The sequence below is a fragment of the Diadema antillarum genome, unplaced genomic scaffold (genome assembly GCF_040938485.1).
Source record: "Diadema antillarum isolate AM-2024a unplaced genomic scaffold, OU_Dant_1.0 seq00001279_RagTag, whole genome shotgun sequence".
Lineage (NCBI taxonomy): Eukaryota > Metazoa > Echinodermata > Echinoidea > Diadematoida > Diadematidae > Diadema > Diadema antillarum.
In genome coordinates, this window is record NW_027272059.1 from 1,008,195 (window position 1) to 1,032,064 (window position 23,870).

Below are 23,870 nucleotides of genomic sequence, written 5' to 3' on the forward strand. Positions count from 1 at the left end.
CTTTTTTATGTAACTTGACAAGTGTATCTCAGAGATAATAACATCTAAGTGTGTAAGATTTATGTTTCCATATAATAAACCTACAAATTTTTTGTATTGAAGTCAAACAATAGTTCAATAAGTAATTAATTGAAGAGTCAAATATTTAACTTTCAAAGTGTAATAAAAGAACATAATTCATTATTTAATTAATTTCCTTCTGCATATATTTTCCTATGTGTTGTCACAACCAATCATTTTCATAAATTATTTGGAGGTCGTACTTTTGAACACACTAGAATATATATTTGTCAATATAGTTCAAATCCTCCACATACACATCAGAGAATAATACATACCCTTCAATCCTACCGAGGGGCACTGTATCATAATTTGATACTTACAAGTTTGAGACTGATGTTAACCTTGCCTCCACTAGTATCAGTCTTACTAAGAACAACAACGTCCACTTTGTCTCCAGGCCCTAGTGTGTGGCCATTGAGGACAGTATGACTCATCTTTGTTTTATGGCACAGCCCGTTAGTGCCCACACCAATGTCCACAAACACACCAAAGGGGACCGCATTCTTGACCACCCCAGTGACCAGAACTCCAGGCTTGATGTCATCAATGGACATCACACTCTTCTTGAAGACAGGCTTTGCATACTCTAGTACCAAGAGAATGGGAAAGAGTTGGTTGGTGCAGTTTTTTTAGAATACTGACGTCAATGGTAGGATCAACTATGGTATACAGGATTTAGTTTGTTTTTTTTAAAGGTAATTAGACAAAAGCCCACACATATATGTAGTGGGTGAAATCCTTTTGTTTTTTCAGTCCACACATGAAAGCAGAATCACAAGTGTACACAGCCTTTTGCTCCACAAAGTTTTAACTCTATGTGGCACATTAAAAGAAAGCTGTAGATCCACAAAACTTCACAAAGTCACAAAGAATATTGAAAAGCCACTGAACTTGGAATCAAGACAGAATGCTTGTCATTAAAGAAAATGTATTTATGACTGAATTACTTCTGAATTTGATGAATAGAACAATGACTCCACGATAACTGTGTCAAATAAATATGTTTTGTGAATAGAAGTGGTCACAAGAAAAAATAGCAAAATATAAATATGACTGTGAGAATATGATAATTAGGGATAAAGATGTGACTCTCTCAGAATAGACAAAATGTAAGATCCTCAATATACAATAATTTTGTGAAATCAAAGGTTTAATCGTATCAATTAGAATTTGGTCCCACATTTGACATTCATTGGTTATCTCGGGAATGTTTAAGAAGACATAACAAAGAATAGCAAAAATAAAAGGGTAGAGAATTTTTATTTTGTAGTTACCTGCTCTGATATCCTTGTTGGCAGGTTGGCTCAAACCATCTATGATGAGTTGTAAAGTCGGCTCTCCGACACCAATCATTCTTGCTAGTGAAGACTTGCCTAACATGGCAGCACACAGCAGAGAAAATATGAAACAAAGATAGAAATGAATACATGACTCCAATACACAGAAGATTATTTATATCAAGAGGTACAGACAACCTATGACAGCTGAGAGCAGCTGTCTTTACCAACCCACGTTTTCAAGATTATCATCGTATGCGTAAGCATTCTTTTTAAAATCAATTACTTTCTCTCACACTCAAAACAGGTTATATAAGCAGACAAAAAAAAAAAAAAAAAAAACTAACTAACTTGGAAGAACAAGAAAGCCTGAACTAATGCCAATGAGAAATTTTCATAATACATGGAACTATGACAAAGGAAAAATGGGGTAAGAAACATCTGTATTAACTCATGAAAAAAGATCCCCTTGCTGATTCCCCCCCCCCCCCCCCCCCCCCCCCCTCCCCCGAATGCATCCTTCAGCAAGTTGCTGCATCTCCTGTCATTCATGACCAAAATGTATCTATGGTTACCTGGCAACCCTCGGGATATAACAATGGCAGGGAGGGGCAGAAGAACAATACACAATGTACTAACACTACAGGCTACTCTAGGTTAATAACATTACACTTTTATTATCATCTGTCTTCAGTTAGCCTGCAGAAACTGTCCTGGCTGGACAGCATCAGGACTGCCAATCTCTCCACATCAAAAACTGTACTGATGTATATAGATAAAAACCCATTTTGAGAGCAAATATCACATTTTGGTTCAAGAATGACAAAACTGCTCACACTAAGCAAGATAAATAAAGTTTCAGATAAAACAATATTTTACTCAAAAACACAATTTCATATCTTATCTGAAGAAGAAGAAAAAATATGACCTATGTATTACCCATCTGGGGATGAGAGCCTACCCAAAGAGATGTTCATGCTGTGCTTTGTGACTGTATCATGCTTACCATGTGACTGTGCCATGCTTACGATGTGACTGCATCGTCCTCACCATGTGAATGCATTGTCCTTACCATGTGACTGTATCATGCTTACCATGTGACTGTATCATGCTCATCATGTGACTGTATCATGCTCAGAATATGACTGTATCACACTTCTTATATGAATGTAACATGCTTACCATGTGACTGTATCATGCTCACCATGTGACTGTATTGTGCTTACCATGTGACTGTATCATGTTGTCAAGTTTCTCCTTCATGGTTCCTGTCCCTATCTCTTTCCTTGAGGCTGATGCCAGTTCCATCAGGCTGTGAAAAGAACATCCAAACCATGACCAGGGTCTGATTTCATACAAAGCTGATACAATAGCAACTCTTGCTGGAATGGCAATTCTCACTGTAATGACGAGAATCAGGCTGTTGCTATGGGAAGTTGCCATTCCAGCAAGGAGTTGTTACCCAAATATCTTTTATGAAATAGGGCCCTGGACTGTCTCAAATTTAGTGTGTGGAATCCCAGACACACTATTTGTACTATGTAATTACTGGTTTTTCAGGCAATCAAAATCTGGAATGGAAAACAACAACAACAACATTTTTATCTACGATACTTTTTCATTACACAAAATATCTTGGGGGTTTAAAAAGAACATCAAAATACACATAGACTAATAAGATGCAAATTCTGTGCACCACTGTCACAAAATCAATCTATCTACACGTATTGCATTAGAGGAAGAGGAACTACTGAGTATACAACCTAACCTAAACAACTCTGACATGCTGGAATCATCTGTTACAACATCTGTCATTTTACAAAACAGTTGCTACCACAAAGCTCAACTCAAGGTAATGTAAGTCCACATTGTTCGAAGTATGTATCTACAGTTGACTAAAGTGAATAAAAGACAGCGAAGGAAACTTACTCTCCTGCCCTTTCATAGGACTCGGGGTGTATCCACGTGGAGTCTAGTAAATCTGCATCATCTGTTGTGTCTGGTGATGTCTTCTTCCTCTTGGCTGGCCGAGATGCTGTCTTCATGTTTCTCTTTCTCTTGGAGGGTTTGCTGTCTTCCACTTCGTCCTGACTGCATACATTAGGAGGTTGAGGACAATGTGATGATGAAGACGAAAGACATGCACGCTCATCATTTGAAGTGTTGTGAATGTCAATTTGTGACAGTAAAACCAAACCTTAAAAACAGACACAATATCCATGAAATAAAAAAATTAAATCTCTTTGAAATAATGACAACAAAAACATCTGCAACTGAAACAGAATTTAGATGGACAAACATTTACATATTAGCATGTCGTAGGCTTAGAAGCATACTGCAAACATATTTGTCCCACCTAAAGCACAAACAGCTGCAATTTAGGTCATCTTGGAGAACATTACATCTTATGAATACCTAGTTATGCTTCTGTTACCTGTCTGTACAAAATAGTTACATCAGTGTGCCATTTTGAAATGAACATGTCTGCATTCTTCACAACAAAGGAAGCAAGTGACATTCAAACAAGAAACCTGATGCAATCCCAGAGAAGACTAACCTGTCTGTGACTTCATCTTGTGAGGTTGTTTCTCCAGGAACAGACTGGAGGATTCTGATGAATCCTGCACACTGCTTGAAGGTCTTGGGTCCCAGCCCCTTGATCTCCAGCAGCTGCTGTCGACTCGTGAACAGTCCGATCTTCTTCCTCTGCGCAATTATCTTTTTCGCCATCGCAGCGCTGATGCCAGCGACACGTCTGCAGAGAAATAGACCAATCATTTTACTACCACTAGAGAAAGTGCTTCATGCCTAGGCACGACATGTGCCTCTCCAGCAAATCAGAAGCGTTAGACATTTGAACTGCACATTGCATTTATATTTTATAAAAGCATTATTGACACAGTTCCTAGGCAGCATCTCAGAGATACTGTGATCTTCTATATGTCACAGGAGCAAAGTCTTGTCTGTGACTGTATAATGTCCCTGACTATATGAACACAAGCTAGAACCTTGCAGTATATAGTATTAAGGAATATGTGGCACTTGTTTGGTACTTGTCTGCCCAATTCTTTTCAGAAAGCAAACTGACTAGAGGGATGTGACTTTAGAGCCAAAATAAAGAATGTAAATAAGTTCAATGTCATTCTTTTCTAGGGAGAGCGTAACTTAAGTACCAAGTGGGCTTAAAGAAAGAGATATAGAAAGCACATTTTCCAACATATATGACAGAGACTAACATCCTGTGAATGACAGGATGATCAGCAATATCGCCCTCTATAGTCAGCCTGCCCTGTATCCTGACATCGGCAAGGACAGCTCACAGGGCTTTTGTACACAGAGGACCAATCACTCACCTAAGGAGACTTTCTGAGCACACATTGATGTCTACCCCAACAAAGCTGACACACAGCTCCACCACATCATCCAGAGCCTCTTTCAGCTGTTTTTCTGGTACATCATGCTGCAGCAAAACGTGGCGGGAAAGAAAAGTTTCTCAATAGGCACCAGCCTGGAAACAAAGCTTAGTAATCACACATATGTGTACACAGTACGGCATCTCTGTCATTTTGGTTACTGCATACACTATAGATGCCTGCACGAACAGCTTTTGTTTTTGCCTTTGAACACAATGCTCTCACCTAGCAAATTATGAAGTGTATTGCAAATTTTCATGATGGCGGAAACTTGTCCACGGATTAATTCTTCTTCTGATCTTCCTGAAGTTTGATCTTTACAGAGACTTGGTCGTTCAATCGGGACATAATGCAATCATATTTCTTAATCAGAAAGAAGTGATGTTGTGACTACAGTTTGGCCTAATGGACTTCCATAATTTGAGGATCATTTTCACTGGATTTTAGTGTGTGTGTGTGTGCACTTACTGTCACATTCTAATAACAAATGATCAAATGAGATCAAGTTAAGAGCTAGCATGTTACCTGGTACATCCCAACTCCAATGTGCTTGGGTTCGATCTTCACCAACTCAGCCAGAGGGTCTTGTAGTCTCCTGGCTATTGACACTGCACAGGAAAGATGATACGAAGTTGTGTCTAGTAGAATTATATTACAAGATCATAAAAATCTATGGGTGGTTATATGTAGTCTTGATATGTGACGGGAAAATATACAGGTATGGTTCGGTCCAATGATGCGAAAAGTAAATCTCACAGATTACATAATGTACATCAATTAATAAGTACACTTTAAAGTTGAATTAATGTACAATAATGGAACACACAAATATCACAGATTTAGTGATGTGGAATTAAGCATCAAGTTATTCTACGAATTTGGTAACATAGAATCACTTGAAAGGATATCTTAAGATCCATTAATAAACACTTCATGAGCAAATCCAAAATGATGTAGTAAAATACAATCTTGTTACAAGAAAATTGTAAGAAGGTTGTAATTAATGCTAACCAGCACTTCGGACATTTGGATCAAGGTGGGGCATCTCTTTCTCTGCTTCAGCTGATACACTGTAGATTGAAGACCCATCTTCATTGACAATGCTAGGAGAGCAATATGGAAAAAAGGCAGAAAAACAGGTATTATCCCGAACACTACAAAACACATCAAGGGTGTGCACACTATCCATTCTAACAATTAAGATTGAAAGGCTTCCAGCAGAGATTAAAGTGTTGCAGCACGTGATATATGAATGCCAAGTATACTGATTAAAAAATTACTTACATTTGGTTCAGAAAATATATTCAAAACTTTCCATAATTGAACATCACTGTGATATCAAATTTTATAGTAAATTGTCACTCAGTGTAATTTACTTCTAAACACAAACATGTTATCAAAGCAATGGTAATGAACATCCTCAGGTGTTCTTAACCCATTGAGGATGGCCTGATTTTGCTACAACACGCTATTTCCCATAGACACTTGCCCAAGTATACTCGGGGCTTGGCCTCAAAGAGTTAGAGACAGGTTGGTGATATTTCTAATAAGAACAGACCCCGGGAAAACTAGACACTTCAAAGACTGTAATTTGGTTTGACTGTGCAAGATTGTTAAGTCACCATAAGGACCAGAAATTAGCTCTGAAATATCCAGACTTTGTGTGGGCAAAGGGAGGGAAGCTCATTTCATTCAAAAAGCAAAGTATTCTCACCAGTACATGATGTTATAGTGTCTGAGAGGTTGGCTCAGTATGAGGTTTGAGATGAAAACTTCCGTCTCGCGAGATGCTGTCCCGTTGCCAATGGCAACCGTGTTACACCTGTTATTAAAAAAAGGGAAACAGATATGTAAAAAAAAATTTGCTGACTGTGGAATTATTTTCAAATTTTGAAAGCAACTCAATATGACTTACACATACCAGTAATCCTAAACTTTGAACCTTGCAATTAGTCACCAGTGACATGCAAATAACCTGCTTTAATGTATGAATCTATGAAGAAACATTCTATTAAGGTTTAGATATGTAACTTGACTTCAAGTGTTTGGCCTTGTTTCCATATGCTGCCAAAATACATGAATTATTCTAGTGTGGACATCAACAGAAACTCAAGAAAATTCAATATCTTACACAAATTTCAACAAACTATCAGTCAGTTATTTGCATTAAAATCTTTAATCACAGGAATCTACAGGATAAGATTTACTCTCACAAAATCAACTTTGCCTTACCCATGAGACTTGATGACATCAATCAGTTTTTCCTTCTCCCTGAACTTGTTGCCAGTGTGCATATAGCTGATGTCAGTATGAAGGATGTCCCCTGTAATAGGAATATGTTTCATTGTCATGTACTGGAAAACATGTCAAAATGACCTCCCTGTCTTAGTTCCACACAGAAGGGATAGAGAAAGACTTATTCTCAAGAATTAATGAAAAAATACATTTTATTATCAAAATAAGAGATAAATCAAAGAATTGCAAGAATTGTAAGTTTGGCAAGAATCCAGAAAATCAAGCAGATATCTATCATTGAAAACATGCATTGATAGTGAAATTCCTCTACATTACTACTTTTTGATGACGCCTGAAAAAGATATTGACAGTTAATATTGAACATATCCAGAACAAAACTTTTCCTCATTGTCAAGTGTCCACAATGCACTTGGCTAATTTAAATGATTTCAAAGCTACTTCATGCAGACTTCTCCTACTCTGCTCCCACTTTGATATGTCTAAAGTTTCTTTATTCTCAAGCATTCATCTCAGACTCGAGGTACACCAGTCCTCATCAAAGACCCAACAGACCTGTGGGAGAGATAACAGCCATCTTGCAGCCATTCTTGTAGCCAGGATCCAATCCCAGGATGGTGCAGTTCTTGATGGGCGGGGTCAGCAGGAGGCGGTGGAGATTTTTGCCAAAGACTTCCACTGATGCTTTCACTGCCCACTTGTTCAGCTTGGACCTGCAGAAATGTTGCTGTTCAGCTATTTTTTTGTTCATCCTTTGACTCAAAGATGACCATTTTCTACATCAATACAGCTCCTTAGCTACATCTTGCATATCCAATAAAACCCCTTCACCAACCAATGGAGTGGACATAGTGATGTGAAACTAAGCCAATACATCCATCAAAGCTTTCTATAGATATTTTAGCGTGACTGCTAAATCCACTTTCCATGGCATATGAAAACACTGATAGTTCTAATAAAATCAGACAACATATATTCAATGCTCATACAAAGTGTATGAAGGGTGGATAAACAAACCTCGGGCAATTTGATAAATACCGGCATCAAGCACTGATCTATGCAGAATCGGTAATGGTGTACAATGCTGGTCCTAACAAATCCTCACAAGGTAGCTAAATCTCATTTCTGTCACCTCCATGTTTAACATGTCCACTACCCTCACTAACCTTGCATGACATTAAAGCAACATATATAGACAGAGGATTTAGTCTTTAAAATGGGAGTTAGATATACAAAGTATACGAAGATATATAGATAGAATATGACCTTCTTGCACCAACCTAATTTCTCTGATAAGCATGGGAAGCATCAGTCTGTTGTAGGCATCCTCCACGGCCAGTCTGATGCACTTTTTGGTGTAGGAGTCGGGTGTGGCTTCCCGGGACCACTTTGCAGTACACCAGTGGAGGAAGCGGGTGGTCAGCTCATCTGGTAGGATGACCTTGACGGTCAACGCACTCTGCTCCTCACCACGGTTAATAGCAAGCACCTATTACAGGAGGTTGGACATCAATATGGCCATATATTCAGATGTCTCCCTTTAACATGCTGATAACACAAAATCTATGCATTTGTTAAGATAAATCAACATTATAGCGATCACCCATTGTTGTAAATCATCTACTTTTATGAAAATATGAGTTTTTCAGTTTGTCAAAAGAGTAGCAATGAATAAAAGTCGTTTTCATCAATCATAAAATAGTACTAAAAATAACAAAATACAGTTTTCAGTTTCAATCACAGGGTGTGACTACATTCTACTAAAACTTGTAGCAGATTTGTTATTGTCAATCAATGAGCAGTATCTAGTTGAAATTGTTAATCATAAAGCAGTTATGAGTTGCATCCTATATCTGTCAATCACAGAGTAGTTAGTAGTTAAAACTGTTCATTAGAGAGTACTAATTACTAAGTTATATCTGTCAATCACAGAGCTATTTCAAAATTGTACCCAAACTGACAGCAGGAGCTGTTGCTTCCAGACACTAAGAAGTTACTGGATTCTGCTCACCTGATGAGGCTTGATGCTATCAATGTAAAATTTCTGATTGGTGATGTACATCTTGAACTTGTCATAGTCCACCACCTTTGTCGGTTTATTCTTCTTGCGAGACTGGCTTGCCTTACCGATGAGTAGGTATATCTTCCTGCTGACAAATTGTTTACTGTGGAGAAACAAAACAAATTCTTATGTTGTTACTAGACGTTCACGCAATCAGTAGTAATACTGACTGTATGAAGGGGTCAAGAGAGCAGAATGAAAAACAAATGGAAAGGTTGAAGAAAACCAAAACTTTGAGTACCTAATTAACAATTTGTTCCTAACAATGAAACACAGCATTTATAATGTACTCATTAAAGGTAAGCTGTATAATGTGCTCTACCAAAAGATTGCAAACAGAGAGTAAGAGGTACATAAGATAAATTGTTCACAGATATCTAGTCAAAGGGCGAAGAGTACTTCAAGAATATGATTCACTCCCTTCATGAAACTAGTTATATAACAAGATTGTTTTGAAGCAAAATATCCCTTCAATGAGAATGAAGATTTAATGCAGGAAGAGTCGTCCAACAGAAGTCATCACATATACAGCGTACACTGTACATCATTATTGCTACTGTGTCATAAAAAGTGACACTCTTCAAATATACAAAGTTTGTGACCTATATCCTATAAGCCAACTATCACAATTTTCCTTCATCTGCACTAATCTTAGTCATTCTAAATCAATGGGTACACTGATGTTATTCAATGCTAAGAGCACATCATTCTCATGTGTGAAGGCACAAGGCAAAATCTTTCTCCTTGAGAACTGTAAAGCTAATTATCAGTATCTTTGCACAGGACAAAAGAGGGGAAAAGAATCCATTCAATCCATGCATATTTCTGTCTGCAAAATAGAGATGATGAGTACACTTCATGTGAAGTTCATACTATTCAGAATACTCTTGGGATACTTAGATTTTGTAAAACTGAGAGCTTGGAAATAGTGCAAACATACTGAATGACCTCTGACCTTTCCCTGAGATGATCCATACAGGCTTTATCCTTTGCTACCATGTCTGCTATGACGTGCTGCACACCTTTCTCTACTTCTTCTGCTGACTGGCAACCTGATAAAATATGAGTCACATTAAAAGATTGAATTCCAATAACTAAAACAAAACTACCAGTAATGAGTTCTTCATCAATGGCAAATCCAGAGGGGGGCGCATCGGGTGCGCGCCCCCTCTTTATTTTTTTGTTAAAACAAAAGTAATGAAAAGGAAAAATAAAATCTTTGTAAAGGCGCCTCCCCATTCCGGAATTCCCAGATCCGCCCCCGTTCATAAACTGTGCAGCAAGAACATCCAACCTGGCGATAAGCAAAATTATAAAATCTTTAAAAATTCAAACATGTATACAAAATTAGTCTAATGCATTTTAAACATTATGTTTGCAATCACTGTAGACAAATCTGAAAGACGCAAATTTCAAATAAATGGGTAATGCAATGTTGGGCAATTCCGTATGGGAAGGGCAAAAACAGCAAAATTCAAAGTTAAGTAAATGCTCAGAAATTTAAGTTTCCCGTACAGCTGGATTGTTGTATTTACGGAAACAAAAATCCCTTTTCCAATAACTTTCCTCGTTTTTGTTGTACACACTTTTAAAGTTGGGAGACTATTTATTGTATTCATCTAAAATTTTGCAATATTACATGAAAATTCAAAATGAAACAACTTAAATATCTCTCTGCTTTAACCATACTTCCCCATCTTTCTTCCTATGCTTCAACAATCACATTCAATGAAGCATTCAGTCGCTCTCATTATGATATTTTTTTGAGAAATTTTCAAAATCTACTGACAAATTAATGTAATTCCGTTACCATAAAAATGAAAAAAGTTTTCTCCTGAACAAACTAATCACTGATTTTTTTCTCCCCTTGTAAATTTTTTCTCTACATGTGACTCCCTGAAAACTCACAAAACATTTTGTGAAATATCTCCTTCAGTTCTTCTGTAATTGTGGTAACGGAATTACATGGTAACGGAATTACACGCACATCTAACATGGAAGAGAATGACATAACCTACTTTCGTGTCAATATGTACGTGAACTGTTCATAAAATAGCTTCAGGGCATTATCATTGAGCTTAACAGTGTTAGTGATTGGCAGTAAAGGAGTGAAAGTTGAAATATATGTATGGGATGATACACTGACATGACTCAGCATAGCTGGATGCCTCTGACAGTGAGTCCTGACATCAGGGTACACGCTTGACAAGACTTCTTGTGCTGAAAGTCTCCTCCCTTCTTTCACCTCTTCTCATATGTACAAGAACTACATGGAGACTGTGCTAACTGATAACTTCATAAGGTTTGCTACAGATACCCATTCTCAAATATTAAAAATCATACTGAATTCTGAGATATCAATGTATATTGTCTTGCTAAAAAGTCTCATGGTTTCATACAAAATCGAAGTATAGTGATGAGGGACTATTGAATGGGTGTGATGCAGCATAAATTGAACAAAGGTTAGAGAGAAGAGGAAGGACATAAAATTTCTTTAAAATGAAAAGAGAGCACTGCTAGTGCTACTGACAGGGAGAAATGAACAGGATAATTTTGTGAGGAAAGATCAAGAATTTAAGAGAAGGATCATACACATTGTGATAGAACCAATTAGAAGTCATTATTTGACACGGGATGCCCACTGAATGTGACACCTTTGATCTTTTTGTATGCCAAAGGCTTTATCATCACCAAGTCGATAGTCTGACCTTTTATTGAACATGTCCTGTTTTCATCCTCAAGTCCTTTATCGTTAATGGTAAGTGTATGACTATGACCTTCTTTCATCTGTTTCTTAGATCTTTCCTCCACAGAGACTATCCAATGTATTTTTATTTTCATGCCCATATGATACAGAGCATCTGCTACCCTTTGAAATTTGTTCTTTAATCCTTTCTTTTTAAAAGGAATAAAGACAAAAACACCATTTATGATGAACATTTACCCAGTCAGTAATTGTGATACAGCTCTAAAATACAACATTTAGGCCTATACTTTCCCATCCTAAGAAGATTTTAAATATTAAAGTCAATGGGCTTCTGCTTCTACCTGTAATACCCTTCATGTTACCATTTGCTGTACAATCCAGTTTCCTTTCATACAAGTGCCATTACAGTGTATTTTATCATTTGCTGTCAGGCAGTCAAAATACAACTTACTGCAAAAGAGAAGATGCACACTTCTTGTGATTAAATGGCAATACTCAGGATGAGAAAATAGACAAAGTCAACGAAGAAAGACAGAGACAGGAAACTTGTAGGAAATTCATAGGCCAAGTCATGATTACAGTCGATGATCAAATCACTGTGGTGTTTTTTTTTTTTTGTGTGGTCAGAAGTAAATACTAACATTATTCACAGGTTGATTAATCTGACTCTAACTCAGTGAGCTGCAGATGGATAAAAGAGGCCCTCTTACCTTTCTATGAATTAACAGAATTTGGTGGACTCACAATGATGGTTCGAAAAGTTGTAGTTTGTTAAAGTTATTTTGCTGTATTCTATTTCATTTTAGTTTAGTTCATCTTAAGTAGGACTTACACTGTAAAAGAATTATCAAATTATGCACTACATTATATACCAGGGGGCAACTTCAGCTATTAGTAAAATGTCACAAGTTTTTAGTGATTAATATAAGCCACAACATATAAATAATAATGATTGAGCACTGGTGCAGTACCATAATCCTATAAGAAAATTTTCTTTTCAATTTATGATTGAATTGTAATTTGTTATATTTGTTATTGAACCATAATTGCATCTCTTCACTTAGCAAATTAAAAGTTTCAAGCATCCTTTGTATTAAACATTGTGTTCAATGATGGGGCTGCACACTGTGATCTTGCACTGTAAATTGGCACTTTATGATTTAGATTTAAATTCAGTGTCAATCCGGACAGTTTTTTATTATTTTCTTTTGCATGTGCACATAATGTTTATGTCAATACTGGTAAGAAATTAACACATATTATCAATTATTGGCATATTTAGGAAGAAGAAAACAGAGAAATCTGTCTTGCATGATATCAACAAAAGAAATACAAGAAAATTTGAGTATTGTTGACTGGATTTATAGAATTGTACTTGTGTAGGGCTATTCTAGCGTAATTCCGTTACCATGTGTCTTAGATGTCATTTACCTGCAGAGTGTGAAATTCTTAACTTGAAAGTAGACAAATTTTGATGGATGTGGTCCTTACAAGTTACAAGATCTTTATTGACATAGTTACAACTTCAAATCACAGTCTTTAGCATGAAAATTTTATATTTTTTGACAATAAAAACTAATTTGTCACCTATGCACTTGTAGCAGTTCAAGGTCAAAGGCTAGAGAATACTTATTTAGTGGTTATATTATAGCTAAAGGCATAAACAATCTTTATCAAGACATTTCAGAATACATGAGTACCAAGAATGTGTATTTTTTCCAATGTATTTCAGAAGGCGTAATTCCGTTACCATCTGTGTAATTCCGTTGCCACTGACTTTCCAGTGAAAAAGCCTGCTGCTGTGACAATGTGATGAAATATTTGAAAAACAATACAACTAAATTGAAGTTGACACAATCAAAGATGACATCAAACTACAACATATAGTGTATGTGTTATAGATTTCAGAGAAACAACTCCCAAAGTCAGAGTTGAAGTTGTGACTCAATTCTCTGGTAATTCCGTTACCATCGGACATAGACCTCCTTTGTAACCAACCAAGTGAGAACATTTAACAAATTTGTATTTGGGGTGATAGTGTGAGTACCTCTGCATCTTTTAAATGTATCAAGAGAAGGCAAAGTAATCAATCCAGTATACAGGGTGAAAGAATATGAGCCAAAATTCTCTGATTTGTAATTCCGTTACCGCGGAATTGCCCTGTTGTGTAATCATACGTGAAAAATATAGTTATATCTCTGCAAATTCTTTAAATACTGCATCTACAATACAACTAAATGCATAGAGTTGCAAATGAGGAATAGAATCACCTTCATGATTTTCAATGGATATTTGATGAAACATTGGACACACACACACACACACACACACACACACACACACATACAAACACACAAACCAATCGAGGACAGTCACCTTCTCCGTCAGATTTAATGTAATTCTGGACATCAAACACCTGGGTGGGGTCCAGGAGGGCTTCTGCTGCTGGTTCCAGCCCCGCCCGTCTGGCTCGCTCCGCCAGCGTAGTCTTGCTTCCAGTCTTAAAAGGAGCAAACTGTTTAAAAAGACACAAGATCCATAATGCTTCTGAGGAAGCTCTTTCATAACTGTGATAAAAGGACCCCCCCCCCCCCACCCTCCCCAGTGAGATGCAAAATACTGTCATGTGTGGGTTATAGCTGGTTTCTTGCTTCATCTGCTGAATATGTCAAGAAAATATGCATGAATCCACTAATACGGCACTAAAATTGTTGCTGACCTTGTTGAATTGTCCTATGATAAATTCAAACACATCTCCACCAATCATCAGAGCAAGCTTTTGCAGTGCTTGCAAAATAGATATTTCATTATAGGTTCAAGAATCACCCACACCATTGTGAGAATCTGTGTATTGGGCACTTGGTACTACTATTCTGGTATTCCAGTTGTGTTCTCTGTAAATGTACTTGGTTCACTTGAGCTGTGTGCATACGCCACTTAGGGGCACCTGTCACAATGAGAATCAGAGTCTTCTGCTACAAGCATCCTCCTCCTCATAAAAGAGAGAAATTGATTTCTCCTGGATAAAATGTGCATATGGTCTGTTGCGCTGTAGGACTCACCAGTTGTTCCAGCTCCAGCAGGCTCTGGGCACCACAGAAGGACTCCCTCAGCTGCAAGGTTAGCCTCTTCTGTCGGGCCAATTGGTCTAGGTGAGACTTCGTCTTCCCCTGGACAACCCTGCAAAGGGAACCACACAGGAACAGATAGCAACACATCTGCTGTAATCATGAAAATAAGCTAGTGATTGGTTTAACATTCCGTTCCATATACCTGTAAGAAAAGAACCTGTAACTTGGAACATCTCATTTGAAAGCCAATTACTATATGAATGCAGTAATCAATGTAATAATCAAGATAAATATCAAACCAAATAAATGGAGACACAAGAGATGTAATGCTTAAAAAATATCTGTCTCTCTTAAAATCAAGAAGATTGTTCTTCACATTTATATCTCTGCAGAGAATTAAAAGGAAAATGATAGAAGACATCATATTGCACTTTTTAAATCACTTGAAGAAAAAAAACAAACAATAAATTTGAACATTGATGGATCAAAGATAACTTGAGTGTATTTTGACAAACATTCAAAAGACAAGAATTTTACTGTCTTCCTTTAAATCTTTACTTGAGTCAAACACTCAAAACAAAACAAGGACAAAACAACCATTTCACTAATGAGTACCCCGGTAACATCTGATAACCTTTACATCAGAGACAGCTCAATAAGTGTAGAAGGGAAGATGACTAGCCTGACCAGACCGCTGTGCGAAGCAAAGCAGTCTGACATCTACTAGTGTTTTACGTTGTATATGACTGTCGCTTTTGATGGCAAAATCACATTAAAATGTCTTTTATTTTGTTTGATTTTACCAATAAGATGATTTTTACCACTCACCTACATCGTATTTAGCTGATGGTTGAGTTGAATTTGGTGTTTTGTTGGTATCCAGACCTTATAGTTGAATTTTTCGGAGTAAATTGTGCGATGATTTACAAAATCAACGAACTACCACGAATGCTCAACCGGAAGCACCATGGTAGCATTTTACCTACGCCTGTGCGTTTTGTGTGTTACGTAAAGCTTGTTGTCTGCTACGTACATGTATTTCCGCGCGTGCTGCTCTCATGAATTGACCTTTTCATGGGTCACTTCCGCTCCGACAAGGTCATGAACTTTTCCGACTCGCTACGTTGTAGTATACGAGAGTGATTGCCATTCAAATAACACACAGAAGATGAGGAGTGAAGCAATACGGACGCTTACAGACCTGATTTAAATCACGGATTTCGGTGGGTTTTTGATGTAATTTTTTTAAAAATCGCATACCGATTATTGAATGAATATCATAGACTATGGGGATTCCTTATATTTTAGTTTTCTACTATCAATAAAGATATTCATGAAGGAAACGTACACCCACCGCTGAAAATGACAACGTATACGAATAAGGTAGACGTGCAGCCGCTGAAGCTTCGCGACAGCGGCTGCGTGTAGTTAGGAAGATGACATACCTGAGCTCCTCTAAGGAGGATTTAATCTCCTGGATGACTTTGGGTTCCATGTTCATTGTGAGCTCCTTCCTGTAGCGAGCAATGAAGGGCACCGTACACTCATCCTCCAGTAGTTTTACAACATTCTCCACTGCTCCAAGCTCCAGGGGCAAGTTATTGCTCCTGGAATCAAGAAACACACACGGACAATGGTGATGGGTAAGATATGAAGATAGAGAGAACACAGAAACAAATATAAGTGCAGCTTATCTACACAGGGTGCCAATACAGGGTGGCAGCATAGTTGCGAGAATGCAATATAAAGAATTAGAGAGATATGAATTTGTTCAACGGTTCCTTGACTTTTAATCTCTTTTATCCTGAATTATCTTGGGTTGCAAGACTATAACACAACTGCAAATAAAAGTAATTGAACATTATACATAATTTTATGTAGGACTGGCGTGTATTTATTTATCTCGCCTTTCTTTCTTTCTTTTTCTTTTTCTTTTTAAGACAAACCAACTTGTAAAGGAGCAGGAAGTGAGCCCAATTTTACTCAGAATAAACTTGGAAATCCTCCACACAAAAATAAAGAGTATCTAGATTGCCTTTGCTTATACAGCAATTTAAAATGATGATCTATTCTTTGCATTTATATGAAAGCAAACATCAATAGTCAGTTTCAAAGTCACCTTTTCGCAAGTGAGCACAGAGTAGATCACAATTATCTGCATTGGGTATAGTACTAAAAGCATGGCATAAAGCAACCTGAATGCCACTATTAAATTTTGCATGCATGTGTGCCACAAGTTGAAAGTGTACAGCCTACAATTTGCAACACAGGTAAACAGCACAAGAGAAGGGCATTACTGATATTACCAACCTGATGCCAGATTCATTGAGCTGATCTTGGATCACTTTTGGTGGATGCCATGGAGGTCCATCATAAAAAGACAACTCATTCATGTCTTCATCATCATCATACCAGTCATCTTCAACAGGGGTTGACTTTGGTCTCGCCATGGTACTAAAATTTATGATAAAGTTAGGATATGGGGTAAAAACAGTTCTTCTAGCATGACAAAATCATAGCCATCACATTATAACAATTTGATTTGAATACATGTCTGAACATGGCAGATATGTCACTGATGAATGTGACTTCAAGTTGCCATATAATTGGGTAATCTTTTAGATACTGACATAATGTGCTCCTTTATACTGAGTTGTCATTCTCCTTACATCACTGCTCAATACTAGATTTTTTTCCATTTTATCTTTGAATCAAGAGAGCCATAGGGTGTATCCTATGAACAATCTCATGAAAGTACAATTAGAGATAAACATTACATTGTACTGTAAGGTCTTGTTGCCTCTTATGCTGTTGTTGTGTGGATTTACTTTAAATGACCGCTAAAAACTACAACAAGACCAACAACTCAAGTCCTCTCTACAGGAAAAGGCAATGAGGATAAAGTGCCTTGCCCAAGGGCACAACTGCTGCTGCTAGAGGACTTTAACCAAGGACTTTATAACTGAGAGTACATGGTCATGCTATGCTCTGCGCTACAATGGCTTCTCTTTTGTAATTGATGTCATCTAAAATTTGTCAAAATGTAAAAAGAGCCTCTGTTACAAAAATGTGATATAGCTACATAAATAGTAAGGTCATGACCCTAGCAGACAATGGCCTGACATTTAAAAGTCTAATAGTAATTTCAGTAGAGAGATGATGATGACGATCCACTGCATTTGTATAGTGCCATATTTCTGTTGTAGAAACATTCAAAGGCGCAGACTCCTCCAAGAGAGTGAATTGAATGTCTGGTGAAAAATGTGAGTCTTGAGTGAGGCTTTGACATAATCCAGTTTGTCAATTTCACAGAGAAAAGATGGGAGGGAGTTCAATTCAATTCAATTCACACATTATTCAGTAATAAAAATCGTTTGGATATAAAATGTTCAAAAAATATAACAGGTACAGTTCAGAGAAAACTAGATCCTTAAAGAATGTACCCTTAAAAAAAAACAAATCACACATATATTGCAATTTAAACATTCAAATACCAAATGATAAACATAAAAGTTACCAACAATACAAAAGGAGCACAAAGAGAAAAAAAACAAACATATTGTTGTGTTTGTAAATTGTGCTATTTGCCACGGTAGCGGGCCACTGGTTTGAATGATGACACCGAACACAACAGGAGTATAGTTTGTATGGTTACTTTATTGTAAGATGCATGCCGGTCTCCGATTTCGAGATGGCCGCCAAAATCCAACTCACTTCGATGGCTGTCGAACTCCAAGTCCCTGATTTGGAGCATGTCCAGCCTTTTTACCCCCATGCCAGTAAAAATATATCCTTCAGGTATCACCCCATTAACATACCTCCAGCCAGTGGTTTCACCTCGTTATAGGATCTCCCGAGATATACCATTTATACTAAGTCACCTTGCTACAGATTGATGGTTCACATTTGACAATTTATTATGGCTGGACTCTGTCAAACCCCAGACAGTTTGTCTATCCCATCTATGGGGTCATCTTAATGTGTACCCCCAGATTGCGTCCCAATCCAAAAATGGTTGTCCAGAATACAACTTTTGCCTAACTATGGGATATGAACTTTCATGAACCCAACAATATCAAAATAGGCACAAAATCAAAATTGATAACTTGGTGACCTTTAAAAGAGCAGCTCCGATCGCATAAACTCCTGATTATTCAAAACGGCTGTCAGTGAAAGCCGATGTACAATTCACACACGCTGCATATAATTTTTGTTTTCGGTAAGTTGTGAATGGTGTATGAATATGTCAATATCGATAACATAAACATGAAGTCTAATTAATGAAGATTATCTTTAATGAGATTGAGGTGACAAAAATGATGTCATGTATCAAAACTCAACAGGGAACGCGATCAACATGTTGTATAGTTTTGTGTTCGCTTTGTTGTTGTGCACCATCCTGGTAGTGGTACTATACTAGTGGTAGTGCCGTGGTACAGCCCTGTCGCGTGTCTACAGTGACTGGGTTGTGTATACTATAGACGGTCTAAACCAACTAGTTACCATCCTGTATTTTCAACCATGGCCACATTTCCTATCACTTTTGTAACAATCTGTATTTTTTTTTTTTTTTTTTTTTTTTGGGGGGGGGGACATTTTACAGGTCCTACCTCAGAGCTGCCAAGTCTCACGCATTCTGCGTGAGACTCAAGCATTTAGGGGCCGTCTCACGATCTCACGCATGGCACCCATTTTTCTCACACATCGGGCAAAGTCTGCAACTTGAGCCTACAATAATGAGCATAGCTCAAAGGATTAAAGTGATAGTTGCAATTGAAGGTATATTTCCCTTTTGTCTTTCAAAATAAGTAAAAAATAGTCACTTAAGTATGCACCTGATCGCACCATTAAGAGCTAAAAATTGAAAAAGCTCCCTACCGTGGGGGAACCCCTCCCACACCCTCGCTCGCACGCACATTCGCGCGCCGAGATGCAGAGTCATGAATCTCACTCATAAAAACTTTTTGAACTTGGCATCCCTGCCACCTAGACCTATTTATGCAAATTGGTCATTCAGGAGTCATCTTAACTAGATGATCTATAGTACACAGCTCAGTCGCTGTATAAATAAGGCAGCCATGTTCCTCACGGTGTCTGGGCGGGAGATAAATTACCTCGGTAGATAGCGCAAAGTTAGACGCAGAAAAATCTGTTACGGAGGAATTTTATACATTTTTTTTTTAGTTTGACGGTTTTCTTGAGTCTTGGAGAAGAATTCTGCGACGCCGAAAGCCATATGCTAGTCTTTGTGGAAAATAGCATCTAGATCCATGAAGTTCTAACCGTTAAATTACAAGTTAGGTAGAAGATGTCCTGTACACAAGTGTGCTTTGCACGGCGTCTGGCTGGTCGGACCAGTCTAAAAAGTAACATTGGATGTGTACCGTAGTTATGGGTAAACTCGGCCTAGCGGGTAAAGTCGGCCCCCAGCGCGCAGTACAAGTTTAACTACTTGTAATACGCGCGCTGGGGGCTGACTTTACCAGCTAGGCCGAGTTTACCCATAACTACGGTATAAAGTCTAACGTTAGACAGATCTTCCGGTCAACTGCAAAGAAAAGTGTAAATTTACCGGGGCGTTACTGAACATGAACACACATGCTGAACAGAATCGAATGGGCTCAATACTTATATAGTCACATCTAACGATTAAATCCCATTCCTAGTTGGTCTAGAGATCAAGAAGATTTTTAGAGATACCGGGGTACAATCTACATGACTCACAGACAATCACAAAGCCCTGAAATTCCTGATTGACAAAACACCTGAACACAGAGCAGCTAGCAGTCGATCCACTGTCGATCCACAGTCGAACACTGTGCGCTGTGCTGTGACAGCCCGTTCGGGCTCATCACAGTCACACAAGTACCGGTAGCGGTATTAACACCGGCAATTCCCCCGGCAGGCCCAAACGTGTTTCCTTTCCTTAAAACTGAATTCATAAAAATAGACAAAAATTTTACATAGGACAAGGAAACAATCGATTTGAGTTTTTCTTTGCAATTTCTACCAGTTCTCGACTTACCTAACTGTGAATTCTAGGCAATCGTTGCTTACTCTTCTTTCCTGAATGATCTCTTAGATCTTGGAATAATGCGTCCGTGCCGCGCCGTGTGCGTATGCGTGCAATGCAATGCATGCTGCATACTACTTGTATGATGTGCAGTGGCATTCGTGCGCGCTCGAGGTCCAAATACAAAACTCGCGCGTTTGTGTTGGAGCTGAATCGGTCTCAGTTAGCGATTGGCTTGGGGGGGGGGGGGGGGGGGGGGGGGGGGGGGGGGGGATGGTCGGGGTAGGGGTAGGGGAGGGTGTCACCCCCTCTTCTTTATTTCATTCTGACCCCCCATTCTGATTATCATTTTTTTTCTTTTCTTATTTTTTTTCCGTACTTTAAATGCTTTGTATTTGCAAATACATTCCACTGCAATTAAAAAGGTACCGGTACTAGCAGAACCCAACCAAGTTTACCCCATCAGGCCAAACAAGTCCTAAGTCAAAAATTTAGTTGTTACATTTTCTTTGATTCATGAAAGTGTCCAATCGATATTCTCACAAGCAAACTTTCAATTGTCTTCAATTTAGACATGGCAGGGGTAGTGAAACAGTTTTTAGTGTGAGAGGAGGGTGGGTGATGGGTCAATGGTATTGCATCAGAAACTCATACAGGTGTAGTTTTTATTCGTTTTCATTACTGTTCATGTTCTTTTGTTATTATTACACTGTGTTATCGTTAGACCGTATTATCATTTTGAAGAGCCGAGTGTTTGGGGTCTGCCTTATTTTGTATAATCACTATTGTTCATTATTATTATTACTACATCAGTATTTGTACCTTGTTTGTATCATTATTATTTCTTGTTAAAGACATAGGAAACAGAAGGCCTATTATTCGTGAACATGGTATTTAGACAAAACAGGGGGCAAAATGGAGTGACAGTGAAGAAACGTGTGGGTCCCCTGAGATCTCAAAAGATTAAGTAAGAGCGGTTGCACGAGGTATGAAACCCCAAGTCCCATGCTTTTTAAAGTTTTCTTCTCACTTTCTGGCATTTTGCCAAACTTAACTTGATGGTCCCAGAGTTATTCCTTTTTACAAATGTTATGACAGAATACCTTGTTATCATACTTATATTCATAGTTTTATGACTAAAGATAAAGATTATTCCCAAGAATCACAGACTTTGCAAAAAGCTTGTCTGACACTAAGAATTGAGTTGAACTGAAAACAGACATGGAACATGATTGCCTGACTTGCCAGAATATTCAGCGCAAGGTTTCCATTCACTCTCACTGATCAGGGGCGGATCCAGGAATTCCTTAAAGAGGGGGAGCCTTTACAAAATTAAAGGGGGGTGCACACACCCCTCCCCCCATTTTTTTTTCTTTTCATTTCTTGTTTTAACAAGAAATAAAAGGGGGTGTGCGCCCCGTGCATTCCCCCTGGATCCACCACTGCTGACAGATGTTTTTGTCATGTGATGATGTATTTGCAAAGAATCAACTACAATGTATGTAATGCACCATTCCAGATTACATGCACACCATGCATAATTAGTCTTTGTCCAAAGCAGTTCTCTTTGATTTCTGCCTTCAGTCTCTATACATAAAACCACTCATGTAGGCTAATCATGCAGCTCTTGTGCACAGACATGATGGATTACCTATAGCAATATACAGTACTGTAAAACCAGAAACATTCGCAGCATGAAACTTTCGCTAATTGTAGCAAAGGCCTTTTTTTTGTGTGTGGCATAATGAAACTTTCTCAAATTGCCACTGGCATTCAATTCACTGCATAAAAAAAAAAAATCTTTTGCATGCATTTTACTCTTGTGAATCTTTGTTGCTCACAAATTCTCAAAAGTTTCATGCTATGCAAAAATGTCAGGGTTTACAGTATCCAGCAAATCTTCATTTCAAAATCTCACATAAACTTCAAACATTTCTTTTGCACTATTTAGTACTCCTATTCTGTTCTCCATCAAAATGAGAAAGAGAAACAATAAATCCCAAAACACACACCGCAGCATACAAGCAACAATTCACATTACATAACATTTCAAGACACCACAATGTGACACTGTACAAGTCATCTTCTTGGTCTATCAAAATAAGGCCATATGACTTCATCACATTTTATTACACCACTCAAAAATATACACAATTATTTACATGACCAATAAAACTAAACAGAAAGCTTTCTTACAAATTTGTTTCATTTTTGTACCAAAATACACTTCCATTACATTTTGAAAACAGGTAACAACTGCAGTACCTTGGGTACATAAACAAAACATAAACATGTCCTGGAAATTTTCTGATAAGGAGTGATGCAACTGATGTATCTTACGCACTAAGAAAAGCGATAGGCATGTACAAAGTTCGAGAGCACATTTTTCACAGAATTCTTGAAACGATTTGTCCAACTGGAAATAAATAACATGATTTGTTCAAGTAAGTATCACTGGAAGGAGGTAGCTTTTCTACATCTACCTTACATGGAAATCAAAAAATTGTACAAAGACTATAATGATATCATCGGTTGAGAATGATAAGGGCGTTTTCCGTTAAGTTGCCACTAAACCCATAGGCCCGAATTCACGAAGGTGGTACAAATGAAACCATGGTTTAAACCATGGACAAAAACCATGAAGCGCCAAGTATCGCATGGAATATTTCGTTACGAAATCAGTCATTTCGTCGATGAAATGATTATTTTGTTATGAAATGACAACATTTTGTAACTAAATGAACATTTCGTTCACGAAATGATAATTTCGTTAACGAAACGGTTATTTTGTCGACGAAATATTGCGTGCGACACTTGGCGCTCCATGGTTTTTGTCCATGGTTTAAACCATGGTTTCATTTGTACCACCTTCGTGAATTCGGGCCATAGTGTTTAAGACAACTTAACGCCCTTCTCATTCTCAACAGACAATATGATGCATCATCATAGCAAACATTCCATGTAAATACTAAATAAAATGTGCATTACATCTTTGATATTCATGTCCTCTG

The 23,870-nt window shown here is 37.8% G+C and overlaps 1 protein-coding gene across 1 annotated transcript; it reads right to left on the minus strand.

Moving 5' to 3' along the window:
• Positions 1-313: 313 nt before the first annotated feature.
• LOC139745603 (S1 RNA-binding domain-containing protein 1-like) lies at positions 314-20,920 on the minus strand. Its single transcript, XM_071655998.1, has 19 exons — positions 20,872-20,920; positions 17,157-17,300; positions 16,292-16,453; positions 14,838-14,955; positions 14,152-14,290; positions 10,024-10,120; positions 9,018-9,171; positions 8,287-8,495; positions 7,562-7,719; positions 6,986-7,076; positions 6,468-6,575; positions 5,765-5,856; positions 5,279-5,361; positions 4,694-4,800; positions 3,898-4,095; positions 3,270-3,431; positions 2,567-2,652; positions 1,338-1,436; positions 314-649 (listed from the first exon to the last, which is right to left on the minus strand). The coding sequence occupies exons 2-19, from the start codon at positions 17,294-17,296 to the stop codon at positions 366-368; spliced, it is 2,487 nt and encodes an 828-aa protein (XP_071512099.1). The 5' UTR covers positions 17,297-17,300; positions 20,872-20,920; the 3' UTR covers positions 314-365.
• Between the last annotated feature and the right edge of the window lie 2,950 nt (positions 20,921-23,870).

Bases quoted from the DNA above. Each gene is read 5' to 3' on its own strand.
- LOC139745603 (XM_071655998.1), bottom strand. From the start codon at position 17,296: ATGGCGAGACCAAAGTCAACCCCTGTTGAAGATGACTGGTATGATGAT. The intron at 14,291-14,837 runs GTGAGTCCTACA...CTTTTTAAACAG, and splicing joins TGCTGGAGCTGGAACAACTG to TTTGCTCCTTTTAAGACTGG. The intron at 8,496-9,017 runs GTGAGCAGAATC...CTCCTGTAATAG, and splicing joins ATAGCATCAAGCCTCATCAG to GTGCTTGCTATTAACCGTGG.